Source organism: Stegastes partitus, unplaced genomic scaffold (assembly GCF_000690725.1).
Source record: "Stegastes partitus isolate 25-593 unplaced genomic scaffold, Stegastes_partitus-1.0.2 Scaffold1146, whole genome shotgun sequence".
Classification (NCBI taxonomy): Eukaryota; Metazoa; Chordata; class Actinopteri; family Pomacentridae; genus Stegastes; species Stegastes partitus.
Window position 1 is genome coordinate 147737 of NW_007578877.1, and position 23653 is coordinate 171389.

A 23653-nucleotide genomic window follows, 5' to 3' on the forward strand; every position below is an offset into this window, starting at 1 on the left:
GAATCAGTCAAACTGAGCTGGTCTCCACTCAGTCTATACATGTGGTCACATGACCTGAGGTCACATGGTCCCTGCAGCTGACTGAGTGTTTAATCTGTTCCACACTGTGACCCCAACCCAGCCAGGACCGCCACTCTGGTCTCTACCAGAACCAACAACAACCAACCAGAACCTGCACCCGACCAACAAGACCAAACCTCAATTTGTACCAAGCCAACAAGTACCAGTACCTGTCTTACAGAACCATTATGTGTCCAATCAGAACTGTCAAGATCCAATCAGAACCTGCACCTGACCAACAATGACATGTACATATTCAACTCAAACAAACCAGGAGCTGCATATGTCCAACCAGAACCAAACAGTACCTGCACCTGGGACACCAGAACCTGCATTTGTCCAAACAGTATCTGCTCCCAGCCAACCAGAACTAGTACCTGACCTGCCAGGACCGGTGTCTGACAAACAAGAACCTGTATGTCACCCACTAGAACCAAAACCCACTAGAGACTGTACCTGTCTAAACAAATCCTGTACCTGGCTGACCAGAACCTGTATCTGTCCAACCACAACAAGTACCAAATCTATTAGAACCTCAAAGACAGATGATTGCTTACTGATTCTTACTTGAGTTGCTGCTGCAGGTCACAGATCTTCTTCTTGGCTCTCTGCAGAGCGACCTGAACATCCACAGCTCTGCTGCTGCTGCTGGACGCCATCAACACACCTTCACCTGCCTGACAGCACACCTGACGTCTCCATGGCAACCGCCACACTCTACACCAGCTCCAGGTCACGCAGGTGTAAGCCAGAGACTCTGAACCATCAGCAGGTAAAATATTGATGAGCTCACAGGATCAGGTGACCAATCGGGAGTCATGTGACTCAGGTGTCGGTTTCTGTGTGATGTCACTGCACGACGTAATGAAATGATTATCTGCTGCTGTGACATCACACGAAAGGGATGCTCCTACTGGCTGGTTCGAAGATTAATGAAGACACAGTGACGACAGATTTATTGATCACTTCCGTTTATTGATTAATAAATAAATCAGCAAATACACAGACTCTCATCACGCCTTCTTCACCTCGATGTCCTGCAGCAGTTTGTCCAGCAGCACCATGTCCACTCGGTGTTTCATCGCAAACTGTCCGTTCAGGTGGAACACAGGTATGTCCCACTTGTACTTGTCCCACCACAGTTTGTTCTCTGGAAGGCTGATGTCCACCTGCTGCAGGACGAACTGCAGGACACAAACACACACGTCACGAATCGTCGTGTCCAGAATGTGATGCTGGACATTTGAATTCAGGATTACAGCTGGTGATAATATCTCCAGTCCAGAGTCTCACCCTGTGTTTGAACGGCTGCAGCACTTCTTTAGCTTCATCACACAGAGGACACGGACTCTGCAGAGAAACACACAGCGCTAACTGATTGATGCAAGGATGTAATCTGATTACACCTAGTCCCTAATCTGGCTACAATCTGGTTACACACAAACTGCAATTGGAATATAAACAGGCTGGAATCTGAATAGTCACAAGCATGTGGTTACACAGAAGATGTAATCTGATTACTCGCAGCCTGTAATCCGATTACAGGTAGTATGTAATCTGATTTCCACGCAGCCTGTAATCTGGTTACACACAAGCAGCAATCAGAATATAATCAGGCTGTAATTGGATTATACAGGTTGTAATCTAATTACTCACATGCACTAATCTAGCTACACATACACAAACTATAATCTGATTACTCACAGGCATTATCTGGTTACACACATAATCTGAGTATACACACGTTGTAATCTGGCTGTAATACATGCTGTACATGGATAATACACAGGTTGTATTCTAATTACCAACATGCATTAATCTGGTTACACACAAGATGTAATCTGATTATACACAGGTTGTAATCTGATTACACACAGACTGTAATTTGATAACTTAATAACACACACAGGTTGTCAAACACATTCTGTAATCAGGTTATACACACGGGTTGTGCACTAATTACGTGCCGACTGTAATCCAATTACATAGAGGCTGTAATCTGACTACATACTGGTTGTAATCTGATTACAGGTACTAACAGTGCTACTGCTGACACTGATGCTACTTAAACCAGGTCTGGAGATGCATGGTTTCCACAGAACAATGACACCCCAACACAGAATCGAGTCACTTTATTGATCCTGATCAGCAGCCACTGTCACATGAAACCCTTGTAGGTGTCGTCAGATACGGGTTTTCCTTAGAGAACTCACTGATTAAGACCAGTTCATGTTTTCTGTGTCGGCGTGACGAAGATTTCGCCATTGGGCCAGTAATTTAAAATGAGGCCTCTGATGGAGCCGTTCAATTAATTGGATCCACCAGAAACATGTTTGTCTGTGTCCTCATTAAATCTCATGTCTATAGGAGTTACTCTTCTGAAGATACTGAACCCTTAAAATGGCTTCCAGGTGAGATGTTTTTGAGGGAGAGAACAGAAAAAGTACCAGGTCTGAAAATGCATGAAATTGCAAAAATTCTGTCAAAATATTTTACAGATCTTAGTTTTGGTTCCCAAATAATAATAATATAATATAATAATAATTAAAGTAATTTCTTTGGCCTTTTTGCCTTTACTAAATAGGAAAGTCGAGAGAGAAAGACAGGAAAGTGGGGGACGAAAGAAGGAGAATGAGGAGAATGGGGGAAGGACAACAGTGAAGAACACAGTGTGAAGTTCTAAATTCTCCAGATACCCTGTGCTGTACACACCATTCAATCATTTGAATCTGCTGGGAACTATTTTATCCGTGTCCTCACAAAAGTTCATGCTCTGTGGGAGTTATATTGTTGGAGAAATATGGCATCACGGGTAGGGTGAAAATACAAAAACTCCCAGATCCGAAAACATTTGAAAATCTCAAATTCTGCAAACAATATTTTACAGAAGTTTGTTTTGGGTTGACCAAATAACAAACAAAAATGAACAAAGTATGAAATGATGCAGCGGTGTGCTTCTTGGATTCCAGGAGCTCAAACACAGCGGGAAATTCTAAATTCTCCAGATATCCTGTGCTATGTCCGCCCACTGTGATCGGTACACCTCGGGAATGAAACAGAATACCAACGTGTGTAGTGTAGTGTCAAAAAATCTGATCCACTGTCTGCTGTCGAAGGTTGCATCAGTCAGCGCACGGGGAAACAGAAAGCATGAACTGGCCTTAAAGTGTTGGTAGATACGAGGTTGTGTGAGGACGGTACCTTGGTGAACAGAGTGAGAGTAGGAAGAGTTTTGGTAGAAAACGGTCGCAGGAGCTGCAGAGCTGCAGGTCCGCACAAAGTCTTCAGCACAAACATTTCATCTGAGAACAAAAACACAAAAAACATTACTGACCTCCAGCTGCCAGCCAATCACAGAGCAGGACACGTCAGCCTCACAGACAGCCGGCCACTCAGAGGCAAGATGCAGGGTTTCAATAACAAGCTGGAGTGCTTCCTCAGTTGTCTCCTTGTTTCCTTCTCTTTCGTCCTCTGAAGATGTGACCGGACGCAGATAAACACGACGGAAACAAAGTGAAGACGACACATCTGGATCTAAATTAGAGCTTTAACTAATGACTATTTTCTATCAGTTATTCCATCGACTATTTACGGATTGGTCGATTAATTAAACAATTAGTATTCCTCCAACCAATGGTTTCATTTAAGTTCATTTTGTTGTGACAAACTGTCTTTTATTTTATTTGTGCAGCACTTTGGCAAAACTCTTGTTTATAATTGTGCTTTTTCGATAACCTTGACATTTAATTATATATTTAGTTTTCCTACTTCTTTTAAGACTTTTGATTGGGAGCATCTGTAACTGAAAGCAATTTCCCCCAGGGGATCAATAAAGTATTTCTAATTCTGATTCTGATCTGACAAACAGCAGCAGATTATCCTTTTATCCATCAACTAGTAATTGATTAATCTACAATCCATTTTAGCTGCAGTTTACTGTAAAGTATGATAAAGAAAATTATTCAATCTCCATGTATGTGACCAGCTGAAAAGATACATGTTTGACTTTTGTGCTTCAAAAAAACAACTAAAAGACATAATAAGTTATCAGAGCAAGCGTTGATCAGTTTTCTGTCATTCAGGTAATCAATTAATCAACTACTTTCTGCCACAAATGAAAAAAAAGGTGTGATTTTAATGTTTGAATTTATTTTATTTAACTGAAATGTATATGTTTTTAAATCAGAACACAGTAGGAGACGCTCCAGTAAACTCTGTATTGTTTTTGTTGTTGTTATTGTTGTTCCACAGCACCAAACGCCTGTTAGCCTGTTAGCTGTTAGCCTGCTAGCTCAGCCACAGCTCCACAGAACCGTGCCCGGTTCTACACACCAGAACCCGACGTTAAACTCACCGAGTCTCCCCGTTCGGTCCTGGTTCTTGTCCGGTTCTGCTCCGGTTCTTTCTCGCCTCTGTGTTCTGCTTCTTGTTTTGTGAGTTTGAAGAAGTTTGAAGAAGTTTTGCGGCGTAAAAGAAGCACCAAATATTCTCACTGGCTCTCTTCTTCTACGGCTTCCACTGCGGCTTCACTTCTTCTTCTACGGTTTGAATTACCGCTGCTGCACGAGACTCCCGCCACCTTCCGGACCGGAGAGTGACGTCAGTGGAACGCCTGCGAGAACCTGCTTCTGTCAATCAACCAATCAGTTAACAGAACAGACACTTCAACGAAAGGAACGTGAGAAAAATCAATCACTTACATGAACATAATATAACAATAATAATAATAATAATAATAATAATAATAATAATAATAATAGTAATAATAATAATAATAATAATAATAATAATAGCAAATATTTGAATGATTAATTGGCTTTAGTTAATCTAACATTAAAATTAAATGTATATATGTGTCAGAATACATTCACTATAAACATATCAATAAAGTCTCCCAACAAAGTCTTGAGAAAATTACGAACAAAAGTCATAAGTATGATGTCCACACCTGCATCATGCTGCCCCCCAGAGGCTCAACGCTGTAACTACACACACATGCTCAAACTGAACTGACTGCTGCAAGAAAATATTAATATATCTTCGCGCTTTTAAATGTCTGTTAAATGATCCTGGTACCTTCTGCAGGTAAAATGATCCTTCCATTGTCAAAGTCTGATCAACCACCATCACATATGCTGATATGAGCCTGGAAAGTTTACCCAGAATGCACTTTGTAAAGTTTCCTCTGGTGAATGATCAGAACCAGAACCACATCCAGGGTACAAATGATTGTTCGTGTGACTCTGTGTCATAGACATTAAACTGCTGCAGTCTGACTGGTACCACTATGAGACATCCCATAATACTGATACTACCAGCTGCTGACAGAGGACATGAACAGAACCAGGTCGAGTGTTCAGACTGAGACACCTGGATGGATGTAGAACTGATCTGGTGTCAGTTTCTACCAGAACTCAGATGTGTTTTTCCTCCTAAATGTCATGTGTCTATCTGCTGTACTGATGAAGTTCTGAGGCTCAGAAATGATGGAAAAAGTCCATTAAAGTGATGAATCTGGAGCCTCCTCTATGGACTTCAAGGACCTGGACCTCTGGAATATTCACAGTCTGAAGGTAGAACTCTGAACATTAAATATACTAAAGTTTATTCAGATTTGGTTGATTTAATTCGCTTTATTTATTGTCTATCTGATAATTACTTCATCCTGTATAAACTTCTTTTTTGTGTTTTTCTTTGTTGTGTAAACTTTTAAATCACTGCCTGTTTTTGCCTGATAACTAGTGTGCTAAAGTCAAATCCAACATTTTTGGCGTGTATATATTAAATATCATTAATTAGAAATTATCAATAATTACCAATATCTAGTGAAATAAAACATTTTATTTATTTTGAGTGTTCATGACAGTGCCTCTTGTGGGAGCTGCTGTGCGCATGTCAGCGTGCATCTTACGGAAACAGCCGGAGAAGAAGAAGCAGGAGGAGGAAGAAGAAGAAGGTCGCAGTGTGCGCGCTCAGTCTTAGTTTAAGATGGCGGACGGAGAGGGTGAGTCTGCTGCACGTTTCTCTCAAACTTTAATCAGCTGTGACTTTCAGCTACGATTCTTCTATTTTTCTACCTAATAACCTTTAACTCACCTGTTTATTGAACCTGCCTCAGTCTGTTACCGAACAAACCCGGTATTCGCCTGCACTCTGCGTGTTTCTGCGTCTGACGCCAGACTGCATTGAGAAAAAAATGACTTCAAGGAATTTCAGATCACAGAGCGGCTATTTGGTATTTAGTTTGTGTTGTATTCAATGCTTCTTTATGCTGACATTTCGGTTGTTGGTTCGGCGTGTGTTTCATGCTTCAGTCTGCAGCAAAGTTGGAGCTGCAGGGGTTGTCCAGCTGCAGGGCCCCGATTAGCAGCCACGTGTGGAGGCTCGGAATGAATCAGAGTTCGAGGCAGGTTCTGAATAAAGCAGGTCGTTACGGTGTTGTGTCTCTGTGTGTTAACAGACAGGTTGTTATTTCGGCCTGTGTTTGAGGCCCCTTTTGAAGGGATTTCGGGTTTGTGCAGCTGCAGGGCCGCGATCAGCAGCCTCGTGTGGAGGCGCAGAATGAGGGAAAGTTTCAAGCTGCTTCTGAATGAAGCTGATAAACGCCGTTTCAGTTTCTCTGCTGAACCTGGTGGTTTTAATCTACCACTGCGAGCTCACCCACACCGCTTCTGTTCCTCGTATTAATTAAATCTGATCAGTTTCATGTATCGATCTCAGCGCGTGTTAAATATTATGTTTGATCAATTCAGGAGGCCTGTTAGCTCGGGGTGTTAGCCGCCCCATGCTAACAACCACGTGTTGCAGTGGAAACCACGTGGGCGGCTGCTGTTTGCCCGAACACGTGGACAATAAAGTTTTTAAGTCAGTTTGTGGTGAAACTGAAGCAGCTGAGATTTTTTTTTCATATTATTTAAATAATGTGAAGGCTGTGAGCTGAAGGAGAAACTGCAGATAAACGGTTCTGATGCTGCACTTAAAGGAAACTTGAACTTTGACATCCATTACGTTTTATTTTATTTGTAAAACAAATCCTAAGAAAACTACATTTTACTGCTTTTGTTTCTCCCAGTCAGAACCAGTAGTTTTAGTGACATGCCTCCCCCTTTCAAATTCTTTTACAAATGGAATAAAGGTTTCTTAAGTCTGATTTTTTTAAAGGACAAAAAAAAAACTGTAGAACAGATTTAATCAGTCTATATAGTAGTTTTAGATCTGGTCCAAAATGGTCGAGATGCAAGATAAAACCCGTAAAATCAATTTTTGTCTGATCACAGGTAGAATAAAAGTTTCACAAATGTTGATGTTTCAGAAAGCATTTAGACTTTAAAACATCTCAGTAAAGGTGTTGTCAAGTTCAGTTTCCTTTTACTTTTCATGTGTTCACCAGTGACAGCTTCACCCGAGCACATCTGGATGAATTTCACATCACACACTGAATTAGTGGTTTACAACTAAGTGCTGTTTGAGGTTCTGTTACTGAACAGGTTTGTAAATAAAGGTTCTTTTGTTTTTCAGCAGCGTCGGCAAAGAAGAAGAAGAAGGCGAAGAGAGTCAGTGAAGATGTCGGGGTAAGTGCAGCTGTCGATTGATTGATTGATCACAGGTGAGACGGTATGAGCTTAAATCTGATCGGTGTGTTTGTGTCCATCAGGAGATCCAGCAGAGCGGAGATTTCTTCATCCAACCGGAGTCCAAAGTCGCCTCCTTGGACACGTCTCAGTGGCCGCTGCTGCTAAAGGTCAGACACCTGATCTCACCTCTCGGAGTCACACGACTTCCTGAGCGTGACCTTTAACCCTTTAGAGTCCTGGTCGAGGTCATGTGACGTGATGAATCGGTTTATCCATTCTCTGAGTGCTGCCGTCTTGTCCCAGTCTCCGCCTCTGCTCCCGTTCTGGGGGCGGGGCCTCTCCGCCGTGGCGCCGGTGTCGTCTCGGCGTTCTGCCGGATGACCCGAAGCCTGGCATAGAGAACGACTCGACCCGACGGCAGCCAAGACGATCTAGTGTTCTGATCATGTGACTGAGACTGAAGGGAATTGTTGGTGAAAGTGTATCAAACTTTATTGATAAAACCAGTAGTCTAAACTTTATTGAAAAAGACAGTAATATAAAAACTTGACACCAGTGACACTTCAACTTACATCCAGGTGGTAATCAAACTTTGATAAAGGGGAGAACTTTAACACGTGAAATATGAAACAGCAACTAAACGTGAAATACAAGCCAAACTAAGTTGGTTTTCAGAAATAGAAGTAAAACCACATTTTTCTACATTTCTTCACACACTCAAATCACTCTGCAGACTCTGAGTATTAATTTTTACACTTCATAGATCCATTTTTAATCTTCTGTTACTTGTTGTAAATCTTTCGCGTAGAAACAGTTACTGACAGTGACTTGTTTTGATGCAGAACTTTGATAAACTGAACATCCGGACAGCCCACTACACTCCTCTACCAAACGGCAGCAACCCACTGAAGAGGAACATCACCGACTATGTCAGGTGCGCTAATGTTCATGCTCAGCTAACATGGTAGCATTGCCCTGAGCACATTGATGACGGTACTTCCTGGTTCCTGTCAGGTCGGGCTTCATCAATCTGGACAAGCCGGCGAACCCGTCATCCCACGAGGTTGTGGCGTGGATTCGTAGGATCCTTCGGGTAGAGAAGACGGGTCACAGCGGGACACTCGATCCCAAAGTCACCGGCTGTCTGATCGTGTGTGTCGATCGAGCCACGCGATTGGTCAAGTCCCAGCAGAGCGCCGGTAGGCTGAGTGCTTTATTGGTGACGGGCTCGTTGGAGGTGATCAGGTGTGACGAGGTCGTGGTCGCTGCTGATCTCACTCAGGCATGAACGACAACCTCGCATGACCGAGGCGGCCGAATGCACAACTGCAGTGCATGATGGGAAACACCAGGCTGTCAGCTGATCTAACAGCTGATTGAATTGAGATGGATATTTGTTTTTTAGGAATTCAGTCTAAATATTCAGTCCGGTTTTTACTCTGAGCAGAAGAGATGTGACCGTCACCCGTTTGGCAGATTCCAGACCAGGGCTGAATATTTGACTTCAGAAAGAAATGACTTGAAGCAATGCAATTAGTAAACCAAAGCTAATCTCTACAATTTAACAAAAATCCAAAGCTTCTATTGAACTTCATGATGTTGAGTCAACATCGATACCGATCAGGTGAGAACCAGGTGTTTCCCATCATGCTTTGAGGCCACGCAGCTGCTAGAGGTCACTGCAACCGCCTTGATTTCACATTATCCCTGATGTCAGAGCAACTAAACAGAAATCTAAACGTCTGCACTGTGCAGTGATTGATTCTGATCATGTCTGATTGATCTCCATCGAGCCCTTCGTGTTATCTGTTGTCTCCACCCGGCTGGCAGGCGCGTCAGCACAGTAAAACCCAGCGGCCTCCTCACTACTCTCTGTGTGTGTTGCAGGTAAAGAGTATGTGGGAATCGTTCGGCTGCACAATGCAATAGAAAGCGAACATACTCTGTCCCGGGTAAGTCTGCCGCAGCTAATTGATCGTCAATGCTAAGTTACCGATCAGATACAGTCCAGTGAAAGTTTAAAGCATGAGCCTGCAAATGTAGGTCTGAGTGTTGTTTAGTTTGTTCGACACACCTGCTGCTTGATAATGATCTGAATTAAACTTGTTGGATATTTTCCTGCTTCTGCCTCAGTGTTTGTTCTGATTGGCCAGCTGTGTCATGTGATCAGTCACATGACCCTCGCTCACTGACGTGTTCTCTGCAGGCATTGGAGACGCTGACTGGAGCTTTATTCCAGCGGCCACCGCTGATCGCCGCCGTGAAACGCCAGCTGAGAGTCCGAACGATCTACGAGAGCAAGCTCATCGAGTACGACCCTGAGAGGAGGCTAGGTATGACAGCTGATCAATACACCTATCGATCAGTTTGATCAACCTGACTGTGACTTAACTGTTAGGGCAAATTAATTCATGTTAAGTTTGATGAATCCAAGCTGACCTTTGAGTTAAAGTTTGGTTTATTTTGAAGGTTTAGTATGTTGGTGTGATGTGTTTGTGATGTCAGAGGTCACCTGTCACCTGCAGGTATCTTTTGGGTGAGCTGTGAGGCTGGAACATACATCCGGACTCTGTGCGTCCACATGGGGCTGCTGCTGGGAGTCGGAGGGCAGATGCAGGAGCTGAGGAGAGTCCGCTCCGGCGTCCTGGGAGAGAAGGTGAGCGTCACTTTCTGTCAGCTGTGCCATCAGGTCAAAGCGTTGAGTCCGGTCCTGCTGCTCGGTGCAGGTTCGGTAATTAGACTTTGCAACAGAAACGGCAGCAGAGGTTACAGCCGGCATCGTCTGTCGATGCTGTAGAACCTCAGCACTGCTGACATCTGAATTAGAGATCCACTGATCATTGGGGCTGGTGTTATGCTTTTTTTTTTAGTTTTTTTAAATTTAAGTATTTTATCTGCTGATTACTGACGAAATAAATCAAATGTTCTCCTTTGGCTCTGATGCAGCCGTTCTGCAGTCACTGTGCTGTCAGCAACGCAATCTGAGCAGTTACACACCGCGTAACAGCCCATAAACAACAAAAGCTAGCGATTACAGATAGATAAATAAACATATTAGCAGACTGTAGCAGCTCTGGTGGATTAGCTAAGTTGGGTTTAAACGTAGCAAATGTTGCTGAAGTTGTAATAGAAGCCAGAATCTTCCACAAACGTCCCGTTTCAGAGAAAATACCGGAATGATTCACCTGTTAGTGTCGGCGCAGCTAGATATTTTTCAAACTAAGAGGTTAGCTGTGCCTGTTAGCCTGTAGCTGATGCTATCTGTCAATGCTAAATCGAGATTAACTTTAACACTGTTTTTACTGACAGACAACCTGCAAAAACATCAACACAAATCAGGACACTAGCTGCTTTCACAATAGCTAATGCTATGCTAACAGCTAATGGCTAAGTTAGGAGGCTGATGGAGATTATGCTGTAACAGTCTGGAACACAATAGGACTCAATGTTTTACGATATGGGCCTTAAAGGGCCATAAAAGTGATAGAACAGTGAAAGATTAACTCACCAGAGAAGAACTGATCAGGAGAGCATAACCTAATTATAAATGACATGTTAACACATAACAATTAACAAATATTAGTTCCAAATTTGGGTTATGACTCTTTCTGGATGAACATTACATCACACCTGCTGTTGCTGACATCGTCGTGGTTTCAGGACAACATGGTGACGATGCACGACGTCCTGGACGCTCAGTGGCAGTTTGACCATAACAAGGACGAGACATACCTGCGAAGAGTCATTTTCCCACTGGAGAAGCTGCTGGTGTCGTACCGACGGCTAGTGATGAAGGACAGCGCGGTGAGTCTTCCTCCCGAACACCTGGACCACACCTATACATCAGTGTTTTAGTCCAACACTGACTGAAACTCACTTGTCTGTCTACAGGTCAACGCCATCTGTTACGGGGCCAAGATCATGCTGCCAGGTGTGCTGAGGTACGAGGATGGCATCGAGATCAACCAGGACATCGTCGTTATAACGACGAAGGGCGAGGCCATCTGCACAGGTGAGCAGGGTGCCGCACAGGTGCGTTTGAAGCCACATGATGAGTTAAATAGATGCCGCAGCCTTCGGGCCGTGATGACTTGCTATCTATCACCCTTCTCTGATGGCTTCAAACAACATTCATTGATGAACCGATCGGGTTGGAATCAGATTATTGACAAGTGTTTGATCGTGTCGTGCAGCCGTCGCTCTGATGACCACCGCCGTCATCTCCACCTGCGATCACGGCGTCGTAGCGAAGATCAAGAGAGTGATCATGGAGAGAGACACGTATCCTCGGAAGTGGGGTCTGGGCCCAAAGGTACGCCTTAACTTATTGATCACTTTGGCTCTGCAGGTAAAAATAAATAAATAAAAACCTGATCACTTTTAAATGGCTGACATTTGTTTGGTTTATCAGGCGAGTCAAAAGAAGATGATGATCCAGAAAGGACTCCTCGACAAACACGGCAAACCAAACGGCAGCACGCCACAAGACTGGAAGAACCAATACGTCGACTACAGGTACGCTGGACGTGGAGGGGTGGGGCTAATGCACAGGTGTGTTCTGGTGAGATGCAGACAGTTATCCCTTTCTGAGCTGGCGTGCTCTCTGAGGGAGTCAGTCTGCTACAGAAACCTTCAGACTGAGCTTCTTTACTCTGCTGAAAGCTGAAGTGCAGCTCACCTGAAAACAGTTTTCAGAAACTCACCTGAGAACATTGTCATGAGACTCACCTGAAAGCTGTGATGTCATAGTTTCAGTAGTGACACCGATTTGTTTGTTCAGTTAATTGAATTTATTTATTTATTTAATTTATTTTGATCGACAGCATCTCCAAGACGACGGAGGAGCCAAGTGAAACTCCAATGAAGGTAAACTCACCTTTATCAAACAACTAATCAGCTGTGAGGGCTGTTCCACCATTCAAGCTGGGTGGATCTGATCAGCTTTGAGTTTCCAATCGATGTGATTTATCACTGAGTGTCATTGATCTTTGACCTACAGAGGAAGAGGGAGGTGGCAGAGAGCGACGGTGAGGCAACGCAACCCGACACGCCATCTGTGGACGAGGCGAAGAAAGAGAAAAAGAAGAAAAAGAAAGAGAAGAGAGCCAAGATGGAGGAGGCGGCGGCAGAGACGGGGGTGGAGCCTGATGAGACGGGGGCGGAGCCTGATGCAGAGGTCAGTTTAAGATGCTGATTCATAAAATGTAATGATCCAGTGTTCGGAGCTACAAGGCATTCAACATCAATAAAAACATGTAGAGAATTTATAAAAATCAGCTTGTTTTTGTTGAATTGTGTTCAAGCAAATTGTAATTGCGGTCATGTGATGAGATGACCAGATTCAGTTTTCTAAAGAAAACAGTTTCAACTTCAGATTCAGTTTTAAAGAATTAATGACTGATGAAAAGATCAGCTTAGTTTGTTAGTTATGAAACGGTTTGATTTCAGTTCAGATTTAATGTTTGTTTCCTTTTTACGCTGCAGGTGACAGAAAGTGCCAAAAAGAAGAAGAAAAAGAAGAAACAAAAAGAAAGTGACGCGTCAGAGTGATGACGGGACGACAGGTCAAAAGGAGACTCCGCCCACATTGCACCTGTCTGAGTGCAAAGCATTCTGGGAGTTTAATCATGGACTGCATGAGAGCAGAAAGAAGAGGAGCGTTTTTTGTATAAATTTTAGTTTTGTTTTTTTTTTTATCTGTAAATACCTGTTTTTGTAATTTGAAAATAAAAGTATTTACTTCATTTGTGTTGTCTATAGAAACATGAACTCTGCAGCTCATGCTGACTGACGAGAAGTTTAAAGTAAAGATGAGTTTATTTCAGTGAGTGGCAGCAGGACAATGAACTGTGAAGCAAAATTCTGACTCATATTTCACTGCTGCACTTCAAGAAGGTTAAACTCGGGTTTAAAGACATTTCTGTGGAAACCACCCTCTAGTGAACTTATGAACTCAGATCATTAACCAGATTCTAACTGATCAATGAAGCCACAGACTGGAGGCACCTGGTGAATGATGTGATCAGAACAGGGAGGGGACTGCACTGTTGCCTTAATCTGAACGTGTTCATTACTGTTTGGAGCTGATCACAAATAAATGGCTACAGACAGTTCTGCATGTGGATCTGAAAGCAGAGCGTTCATCTGAATATATATATAATGTATATAATATCACTGTCATTTTTTAGTGTTGAGTTATGGTCAATTTATTCTGGCTTATTTATTACATAATTAAGAATTTACCAAAAAAGACTATCAAAATGAAAACACATTTCTACAAATGTGAATTACCAATAAGTATTCACCCCCTTTCAACTGACTCAACTAATTCAACTGAGGTGCAGCTGGTTGGTGCTAGAGTTATACAGGGAGGCCACCAAGACGCCTATGACTCCTCTGAAGGAGCTACAGGCTTTAGCAGCTGAGGTGGGAGAGACTGATTACACAACTGTTGTCTCTTCTTCACCAGTCAAAGCTTTATGGGAGACAAAGAGAAAGACTGTCGAAAAAAGCTCAGAAAAGCTCTGAAGTCACCTGAAAGAAGGTTATTTGGTCTGAGGAGACCAAACTGGAGCTTTTCATCCATTAGAGTAGATGGCATGTTTGGCAGACACTAAACACTTCAAATCATCACATACACACCATGAAGCACAGTGGTGGCAGCATCATGATAGTAAATAAAACACAATACAATAATATAATATTATTTATATGTGTGTGTGTGTATTTGAATTATAAACTGATGCACCTTTGTATTTTGTATGTCCAACTACATTTGCCCATAACTACACTGTTATATTATTTAGCATATTACTATTATCAGTATTTTATTATTATTATTGATTTACATTGCTATTATTATTAATAGTAGTAGCATTAGTAGTAGTAGTATGAGTGCTACACCGTGCTGCTGTCCTAACAGTTTGTTCCTTTGTTTCCTTGTTTACTGCTTTTTTCTTAATGATGTGTGCTACTGTCTTTGTCGGTGTTGTGCTGTTGCTAGAACAACAATTTCCCTGAGGTACCCTACCAAAGAGATCAATAGTTCAATCTAATCAAAGTTCTATCGAATCGAGTCGATTCTAAAAGAAATAATTACTCATTGGGAATCCTTGGGTTTGTTGGGTTATTGTCAGGTCAGAACTTTAGTTCAGAAAAAATCTGGTTAATCTCTAAAACAACACCCTAATATGTGTTATATTTAGGCAAAGTAGTGTTTGATATAGTTTTTGGTAGGGTTTTATCGTGAATATGTAAATTTCTGAGGTATATCAGCATTAACACTGCAGAGACTTAACCTCTGTGAGAAAAAGTCTACGAGATCAGTTCAGAGTAATAAGATTAATGTTTTATTAAAACAGAATGCACATTCTGGGCTCCACCTCACAGCAACAAAGGCTAGTAGCTTCCCTCAGTGTTCTGTGGACATACAGGTAAGTGTGGAACATCCTGTGTTTAGCGTAGTTGCATAGTTGACAACAAACCAGTGCAGATCGGTTTGGGTGAGAATTTACCTGCAAAATACATTCAGCAGCAACAGCCAAGGCCACAAGGACGTTATCAGTGTCTGCACAACATTCAGCGAGCAGGATTTCTCCATCAGCCTCCATATTTAAACTTGTTGGCTTAATTCATAGCTCTGCTGTATAGATAACAGAGACTTCTGCTTAAAGATGAACGAAGCTGCCGGGATGTCTTCCACTAGTTTGAGAGGTGAGTTGTAAAAGGGACGGAAATATTAAGAGCAATATTCATCAGCCAGATTAGAATATTGTTGTTGAGAATGAGGAGATTTCTGATCGTACAACTTTAACACAATGCAGTCTGAGTTTAAGTTGCTCGTTGTTGTCAGATGTGAAACTTAATTTACAGCCCAGCTCAGAAAATGATTCAAATCATCTCTCATAATCTGGATTCTAATGTTTCACTAAATATCCAGTAGCTAATTTCTATTTTATTATATTATGAAGCTGCTCTACGGGTTCACATCCTTTAAGTTTGAAGTGCATCAAAGATTTCAGTTTAAAACGCAACAGGTGATTTGTTTCCCTCAAATCATTTCCATATTATTTCATTTCAAAGCTACAAAACCACATTCAGAACGTCATAAATGATAAATAAAAAGATAATTTACTGATTTCTGCCGGCAGCTTTAATATATACAGTGTTTAATGTGACACTCCTGCTATAAGTTAACCACAGTGCAGCAGTGACAGCAGTGAAAGCAGTGAAAAAAAATTCACCCATGTTCAAGTGATTTGCTCTGTGGTCAGGCTCTCTCTGATTGGTCAGTTCGATAGGTTAAACGCTCTGATTGGTCAGTTTGTTTGGTCAGACTCTCTGATGGGCAGTCTGTTAGGTCAGACTCTCTGATGGTCAGTCTGTTAGGTTTGACTCTTTGATTGGTCAGTCTGTTAGGTTAGACTCTCTGATTGGTCAGACACAGTCACAGTTGAGCGGGTCTCTTTGCGAGCTGGTGATGACTCGCAGTCTGTGGTTAGTCTGTTTCTGCAGGTCAGAGCTCAGCTGTCTCAGACGAGGACTCGGCTGGTAGACAACCCAGCTCGGGTCGGTCGGGTCGGGTCTGTAGAACGAGTCAAGAACCTCCAGAGTGTGGAGGCGCTGCAGCTGCTGCAGACACAGGAAGTCCTCGTCTGACACGTGTTGATGTCTGAAACACAAAGAAAATGTCAGCTGCTGAAAGGCTCCGGTTTTATTAAGTCCAGGTGTAAGCGGCTCACCTGATCCGCAACGTCCTCAGGTGAGGAAACAGCTGTGGGAGGAGTCTGACCAGGTTGGAGGAGGAGCTCCAAGGCTCCAGGTGCAGGTGTTCCAGGCGAGGCACTCTGAGGGAGACAAGCTGCAGGTCTTCAGGCTGCAGATCCACACAGAGAGTCAAGCTGAGGAGGGAGGACGGCAGGCAATCAGCGTACACTGCCAGGGGGTGGCCTCCTATTAGACAGAGGGAGGTCACATGACATCACTGAACCTCAGCGGTCCAACCGTACATTAAAGTCAGTAGAGTCATGGAAGAATCAGCGGATCACCATGCACGCTGAGGCTGCAGAGTTGCGGCAGTGACGTCAGCCATGTTCTCAGGTGACAGGTGGGTCCAGGTACAGAGTACAGGTGGAAAATTGACAGGCTGCGAAGGCAGGACAAAGGCTGCAGTGTTTCCTCCGTTACCACTGCGTCGTAGTTCAACAGCTGCAGGTCAGACAGCTGCAGAACAGCGCCACCTGCTGGAGGACAGACACAGCACACCTGAGCTTCTACCTGACACCTGCAAGATTCTGGTCAATATCCATCCATCCATTATCTATACACCGCTTAATCCTCACTGGGGTCGCGGGGGGGCTGGAGCCTATCCCAGCTGACTCAGGGCGAAGGCAGGGGACACCCTGGACAGTTTGCCAGTCTATCACAGGGCCACACTTAGAGACAGACAACCAAGCACACTCACATTCACACCATAATCTGACAAAAAGCTAGTGCAGACTGTATTAATCAATCACAGATAACTTTGTGATTATCAGACAGAACCGTTCCTGCAGGGTGTATCAATCGATCACAGATATTTTCATGATGAATAATTAGTTTCCCTCTTTAAATTTGATTGATGTAGCAGTAACAACGAGGTCGTCCAGCAACTGATTTTACCACTAAATCATCCAGGTGAGTTTACCTTTGTGCCTTTATGTATGTGTTTACCTGGGCGGTGGGCGGGGCTAAAGAAGTCATGTGACAGTGTTTTGTAGGTGATCATGGTCCAGGACAGGTGTCTGAGCTCGGTCAAGTGACTGAGGACGCCACTGAGCGTCGGGACTCTCAGATTGCCGTCGTGATGCAGCTGCAGGGAGGTTAGATGGGTCAGCTGGCTGATGGCGGCCAATAGGTGAGCAGAAGGACAGGTGAGCTGTACGTTACAGAGGCTGAGCTGCGTCAGCTGGTGACGCAGAGACAGCAGGAACTGCGGGTTCTTTAACGGCGTCGAACAGGAAGTGACCGACAGATGCTGCAGCTGGTGGAATAGTTTCAGCCCGTCGACGTCTCCGTCCGTCCAGTTGTCCAATCGCAGCGCGTCCAGAGCAGGTAGCCAGGTGGACAGCTGCTTCAGGTCCTTCCTCTTACCTGAGCGCAACCACACGCTGCCCACGTGCCACTGAGCCAAGCTACGCCAGAATGGACGGTTATAGCGTGAAAAGTGTCGTAGCACGACGCTGAAGCCACGCCACAGGGGACGGGACTTATCCATCAGGTGTCTGAAGTGCGAACAGGTGCAGCGCATGCTCAGTTTGTCCCTCCAGGACAGAAAGCTGAACACCTGTAGCCAAAGCTCAGCAGGTAGCTGCAGCACTGCCGCCATCTGAGGTAGCAGGTCTGATCACAGTAACAAACTGATCAGCTGTTGTATTGATCACTGATGAGTCCTCCGGTCTCACTGACGGTCGCTGGAGTTGTGAGTCTGGTCCTTCTTCTGCTGCTTCCTGAGTCAGTGAGCAGAGCGTATGTGAGCAGAGGAGGTCTCACTCTGAATGTTTCTATGTCCTCAGGGTTCAAGTTAACACACTCTTGCTCAAACACACATCGATCATCAATATCATCGATCCGTAACCTCTGTCTGTCCTCAGATTGAAGACAAAACACAATAATATACAAACATATGAATGTGAAGCAGAGCTGAGGAAAAACACCAGTTATTTATCTGTTAGTGTTACATAGAACTGAAGATGTTTAGTGTCTGTTTGTGTGTCTGCATTTATAGTTATCTGGTTTAAATCTGACAAGCACATGAATAAACATAAACATTAATTTGTAAACAGTATGTGAATAGTCACAGCCTGTAGATGATTGACAAGATGTTAGTGCAAAAAAAATCCTGGTTTTTGTTTGTAGTCTGGAATTCTTGACAGTTTATTGATTGATTCTCTTTTAAAATGTACCTGAGTTTAGATGTTTATCAGCTGAAATGTCTCCAGATCTGGAACAGGAAGTGTTGGCCTGAATATCATTCACTTGGGTATCAATTGTGTGTGTATTTGTTGTGTGTATACTAGCTGTGTGTATTTGTTGTGTGTATACTAGTTGTGTGTGTATTTGTTGTGTGTATACTAGCTGTGTGTATACTCGTTGTGTGTGTATTTGTTGTGTGTATACTAACTGTGTGTATACTAGTTGTGTGTGTATTTGTTGTGTGTATGCTAGCTGTTTATCTGTCTGATCCATCAGATTAAAGCTGACAGGCCGCATTGGTGTCTCATGCTGATCTGTTTCTGCTCTTCGACATGACACAGAGTGAGACCTCTCTCTGTAGAACATCCTGCCCAGAGGCTGTCGTCACTGCCAGTAAGTTACGTAACGGCTCTCCTGTCAGACAAGACAGAGGGCAGCAAAAGCACAGCTCGACCAGATGTACACCACAGTGGAAATACTGCAGTTCAAGTACACGTGCCATCGTGTGGCAGAAGTTACAGTAGTACAGTTACTTTAGTTACTGTAATTACTGCAGTGCACGTGCACAAGTCGTCATGTAACGTAAAAGTACTACAGTTGCTACAGTTACTGTTACAGTTACTACACACAGTTACTATAGTTTCCATAGTTACTGCAGTGTATGTATACAAGTATCACATGTTACTACAGTTACCATACATACTACACTTAATTACAGTTACGATAGTTACCACGATTACCACAGTAACTAATAGTTACTCCAGTTGTTATAGTGGCTACAGTTACTTTAGTTCCTATTGTTGTTACAGTTACTGTAGTTACCAAAGTTACTACAGTTAATATAGTTACTGCAGTTACTATATTTCGTATAGTTACTCTAATTACTACACTTACTATAACATGACAGGTACTACAGCTATGATATTACTACAGTTACTCTACTATTACAGTAACTACAGCTCCTATCGTTAACACAGTTACTCTATTATTAGTTACTTCATTATTAGTTACTGTTGTCACCATATTAGTAACCTGCCATCTCTTTGTTTGATTTCCTTTAACTGTAAACAAACACATGCTGTAATCTCAGTGTCCTCTGGCTGTTTGTTTACACTTCAAGAAACATACAGCAGCAAAGCAACAAAAACAATAAACAAAAAGAAAACGGAGCAAATATCAAAATCTGTTTACACCTTCAAATTAGAATAAACCAATAACCGGATAATAAGAGTCTGATGCAGGTGTTGATAACTGAGGGCTGTACTACGAAGTTTGACATAGCCAGGCTTTCTTTGTGTAAACCGGCTCGACAAAACCGCAAACGTTCTTTCTAGCCAATTTAAATGCGAAACTCTGAACAGAACCTGCTGCGGAGCAAGTTAGCCGTTCAGCGTAAGTTACCATGGTGATGTACCCCGGTAAGAATTTAACCACCGTCGTAGTACTGAAAACCCAGGATTTAACCTGAAGCTACCTCACGAACCCCAAATCCTGCTTCACAATACAGGCCCCAGGTTAGCTCCACAGCATCAGTTACCATGGAGACCTAGGTCAACAGCATCACTGACCATGGAAATCTAGCTCCACAGCATCAGTTACCATGGAGATCTAGCTCCACAGCATCAGTTACCATGGAGAGCTAGCAGGTAACAAGAGAGCCACCTTCGTGATACTGAAAACTCTGACTTTGAGCTCAACATACCTCGATAACCCTCTAATCCCGCTTCGTAGTGCAGCCCTCTGATCTTCAATCAGCAGATGAGAAGAGTTTTCTGCAAACAGATGCAGTTATCTATCCGCAGGAGGCGCCGCTGAGCAGCAGGACACCACCGAAGAAGAACAACAGGAAGACGAAGAAGAAGAAGACGGAGGAGGAATGGAAACGTGAAGCTGATCCGCTGCGCGAGCTCTTATTGATCCGATGGAAGGTGAGTGAATGTCTGATCAGGCGATCGATAAACGATCATCTGCTGCACGTTCCTATGACGGATCAGGTCACTTCACCGACACAGAGATGAAACGTGCACGAGGCTCCGCGTGGTAAACAGTCAATCAGCTGATCGGCCATGGCTCAGTCCGAGCGCTGATTGGCTAAAATCTGTCCGTTATTAATTAGAGCAGCATTGATTCTGCAGATTGATCAATTATCAGGTGTCAGTGATCAGTTACACTTTGATTAATGAAATATCAAACAGGACAGATAGGAGAGGACACCTGGACAGGTAACGTACCTGTAGTAACAAGTAACTTTAGTTACTGTAGTAACTATGTTGACTGCTGTGATAGATACCTGTAGTAACTATGGTAACTGCAGTAACTACAGTTATCACTACAGTTGCTGTGGTAACTCCCCTTCCACTCATCTTGTTTTCAGCACAAAGTATTTGTTGGTGTTGTCGTTTACTCGAGTACGCAGAAATCAGCTGACTCTCTTCTCAGGTGAGTCTGGTGACATCACGGCATCATCATCAAACAGGAAGTGCTCTGCGGTCACAGGAAGTGCCAGAAAGACCAAAGACAACGCGGCCGACTGGCACAACCTGATGCTGAAGTGGGAGCGACTGAATGACGACGGGTTCAGGGCCGCAACGAGCATCGTAAACCTGAGACGGTGAGTTCAGGGACCTCGGTCGCCGTCTGTAAGTTCTACAATCACTGTCTGGCCACTGAAGCAAAAGTTTACAATTACTACAGTTACTGCATTGCAAGTACACGTCATAGTGTGGCTGAGGTAAAAGTACTACAGTTACTGGAGTTATTACAGTCACTGCAGTACAAGTACACAAGTTACCATGAGACTAAAGTAAAAGTACTACAGTTACAGCAATACAAGTGAACAAGTCATAATGTGGCTGAGGTAAAAATACTACAGTTACTGCAGTCCAAGTACACAAGTCATGATGTGGCTGAAGCAACAGTACTGCAGTTACAGTAGTACAAGCACACATATCAGAGGAAATACTCACACTACTGCTATACTGAACTAGTACTCGTTAGGGGCTACAGAGCTGCTGACTTGGTTTCACTGACTGATCTATTAAACAGGTTCTAAACATTTTTGATCCTTCAGCTCTCAGAGCGACCGACTGCTGGTGGACGAGTCTTCATCATCTTCATCGCCTTCATTGTCTTCAGCAGCAGCAGCGGCGCAGCAGGTGGCTGCAGCTGCAGAGCTGCAGGATGAATGCGTCAAACTGCAGGAGGTCGTCGACAAAATGGTGACACTTCAATTAACATAATTCAAGTGACAAATAACAATTTTCTTTCTTTCGATGAGGAGGTCAGAGTGCCGTAAACAACAACAAAGATGGTCATGATGTCGTCTTCATGCTGTCAGGTTGCCGTGGTGACGAAGATGGGGCGTCTGATGACATCGCAGCGAGGCATTCGGGACCTGGAGGAGTTTCAGTTTGGACCTGAAGGCAGAAAGGTTCCTCTGTTCCACAGCTGGACCTCCAAACAGCTGGGTGAGTCTACCTGCAGCACACTCACCTGGTCACAGCCCCGACCAGTGGAACACAGATAACAGCATCCGGTGGCTTAGAATGAATGCACAACAAGTTTTTAACAGTACTTAGATGTGTCTTTCATCCTGAAAATGTCATGTGTCCTTCTGCTGTACTGATGAAGCTATGAAGGGCTGGAGTCTATCCCAGCTGACTCAGGGTGAAGGCAGGTTCACCTGGGACAGGTAACCAGTCTATCACAGGGCTACACTTAGAGACAGACAACCAAGCACACTCACATTCACACCTACGGACAATTTAGAATCACCAGTTAACCTCAGCATGTTTCCGGACTGTGGGAGGAAGCCGGAGAACCCGGAGAGAACCCACGCTGCACGGGGAGAACATGGAGACTCCATGCAGAAAGATCCCGGGTGTCCTCACCGGGACGCCAACCGGCGACCTTCTAGCTGCGAGGTGACGCCGCTAACCACCAAGGCAACTTGCAGCCCCGCAATGTCTAAAATGACAAACAAAAACTTGCTTACTTTACATTAACCAAAATTTGTCCAAAAGGACATGAATCTTATTCAACATTGGCCAGAATCACAAAAGTGTCCACAATAACTAAACAACTGTCCATAATGACTTAAGTTCTGTACAGAATGACTAAATAAATGTTCAAAATGACCCCAAGAAGTGGCCAAAATTACTCAAATATTGTATAAATGACAAAAAAGATGTTCAAAATGACCTAACATCAGTCTAAAATTCTGAAAATGTGTGCAAAATTATATTAAGCTTGTCCAGAATGACTGAAAGCTGCCCAGGAAGTTATAAAATGTCCATACTGACTTCAAAATGTCTAAAATGACAGAAAAATAGTCTGAAATGACATAAAGATTTAGTTATTTTTCATTTAAGAAACTGATGCCTATTAGATGATCCTGGTATCTTGATAGCTTGGTAGCTTGTTCTGACCAACCGCCATCACACATGCTGATACAAGCCAGAATGCACTTTTTAAAAGAGGTTTTTTTCTGGTGAATGATCTGAAAACAAGATAAATTTCTTTGGTCGAATGAGATCAAAAGCTTTTTTTCCTATTAGAATAGACCCTACATCTGAAAGACACTGCACATCATCACAAACACACCATCCCCACCATTAAGTATGGTGGTGGCAGGATCATGATGTTGGGATGCTTCTTAGCAGCAGCCCTGGAAGGTCAGTGAAGGTAGAAGGTGAAAAAAGGCTCCAAATGATTGTTTCTATGACTCTATGTCATAGACATTAAACTGCTGCAGTCTGACTGTTCACACTATGAGACATCCCATAATACTGCTGATCACATTTGGTTTTAGAGGAACTAAACAAAAAGCAGATCCAGTGTTCCGACTGTGTCACCTGGATGGACGTAGAACGGATCTGGTGTCAGGTTCTACCAGAACTCAGATGTGTTCTTCCTCCTAAATGTCATGTGTCTATCTGCTGTACTGATGAAGTTCTGAGGCTCAGAAATGATGGAAAAAGTCCATTAAAGCGATATATCTGGACCCTCCTCTGTGGAATTCAATGGCCTGGAACTCTTCATAGGATGAAGTTAAACTCTGCTTCACT

At 43.3% G+C, this 23653-nt stretch overlaps 4 protein-coding genes and 1 long non-coding RNA gene across 7 annotated transcripts in view; 2 read left to right on the forward strand and 3 right to left on the reverse strand.

The window, feature by feature from the left end:
- On the reverse strand, nt 1-23535 carry LOC103368349 (uncharacterized). The gene is made up of 3 exons (XR_520769.1): nt 23433-23535; nt 5720-5725; nt 1-12 (listed from the first exon to the last, which is right to left on the reverse strand). It is a non-coding gene; the product is annotated as an uncharacterized LOC103368349 (long non-coding RNA).
- Nucleotides 1015-4594, reverse strand: cunh5orf63 (chromosome unknown C5orf63 homolog). The gene is made up of 4 exons (XM_008296688.1): nt 4415-4594; nt 3262-3362; nt 1354-1410; nt 1015-1244 (listed from the first exon to the last, which is right to left on the reverse strand). Exons 2-4 carry the CDS (start codon nt 3355-3357, stop codon nt 1074-1076), a joined length of 324 nt encoding a protein of 107 aa, XP_008294910.1. The 5' UTR covers nt 3358-3362; nt 4415-4594; the 3' UTR covers nt 1015-1073.
- Nucleotides 6041-13765, forward strand: dkc1 (dyskeratosis congenita 1, dyskerin). 2 transcript variants are annotated; one of them, XM_008296686.1, is made up of 15 exons: nt 6041-6064; nt 7579-7631; nt 7715-7801; nt 8477-8568; nt 8649-8833; nt 9522-9586; nt 9841-9967; nt 10160-10290; nt 11295-11438; nt 11526-11646; nt 11828-11946; nt 12046-12149; nt 12458-12500; nt 12634-12810; nt 13119-13765. In XM_008296686.1, the coding sequence occupies exons 1-15, from the start codon at nt 6049-6051 to the stop codon at nt 13182-13184; spliced, it is 1530 nt and encodes a 509-aa protein (XP_008294908.1). In that variant the 5' UTR covers nt 6041-6048; the 3' UTR covers nt 13185-13765. The 2 variants fall into 2 exon arrangements, with proteins under 2 accessions (XP_008294908.1, XP_008294909.1); XM_008296687.1 differs by having other exon boundaries at nt 6049-6064; nt 7582-7631.
- Nucleotides 14961-18286, reverse strand: LOC103368346 (uncharacterized). The gene is made up of 4 exons (XM_008296685.1): nt 17346-18286; nt 16682-16876; nt 16376-16586; nt 14961-16305 (listed from the first exon to the last, which is right to left on the reverse strand). The coding sequence occupies exons 1-4, from the start codon at nt 17998-18000 to the stop codon at nt 16071-16073; spliced, it is 1296 nt and encodes a 431-aa protein (XP_008294907.1). The 5' UTR covers nt 18001-18286; the 3' UTR covers nt 14961-16070.
- Nucleotides 20438-23653, forward strand: part of cinp (cyclin dependent kinase 2 interacting protein) — a 5362-nt gene continuing 2146 nt past the window's right edge. For both annotated transcript variants that reach the window (XR_520768.1, XM_008296683.1), the window contains exons 1-4: nt 20438-20515; nt 21027-21198; nt 21658-21805; nt 21925-22054. Coding sequence is in view for 1 of the 2 variants with exons in the window: in XM_008296683.1 (XP_008294905.1) it covers nt 20509-20515; nt 21027-21198; nt 21658-21805; nt 21925-22054 (457 nt within the window). In the remaining variant the exon portion in view is untranslated. The remainder of the gene's footprint in view (nt 20516-21026; nt 21199-21657; nt 21806-21924; nt 22055-23653) is intronic.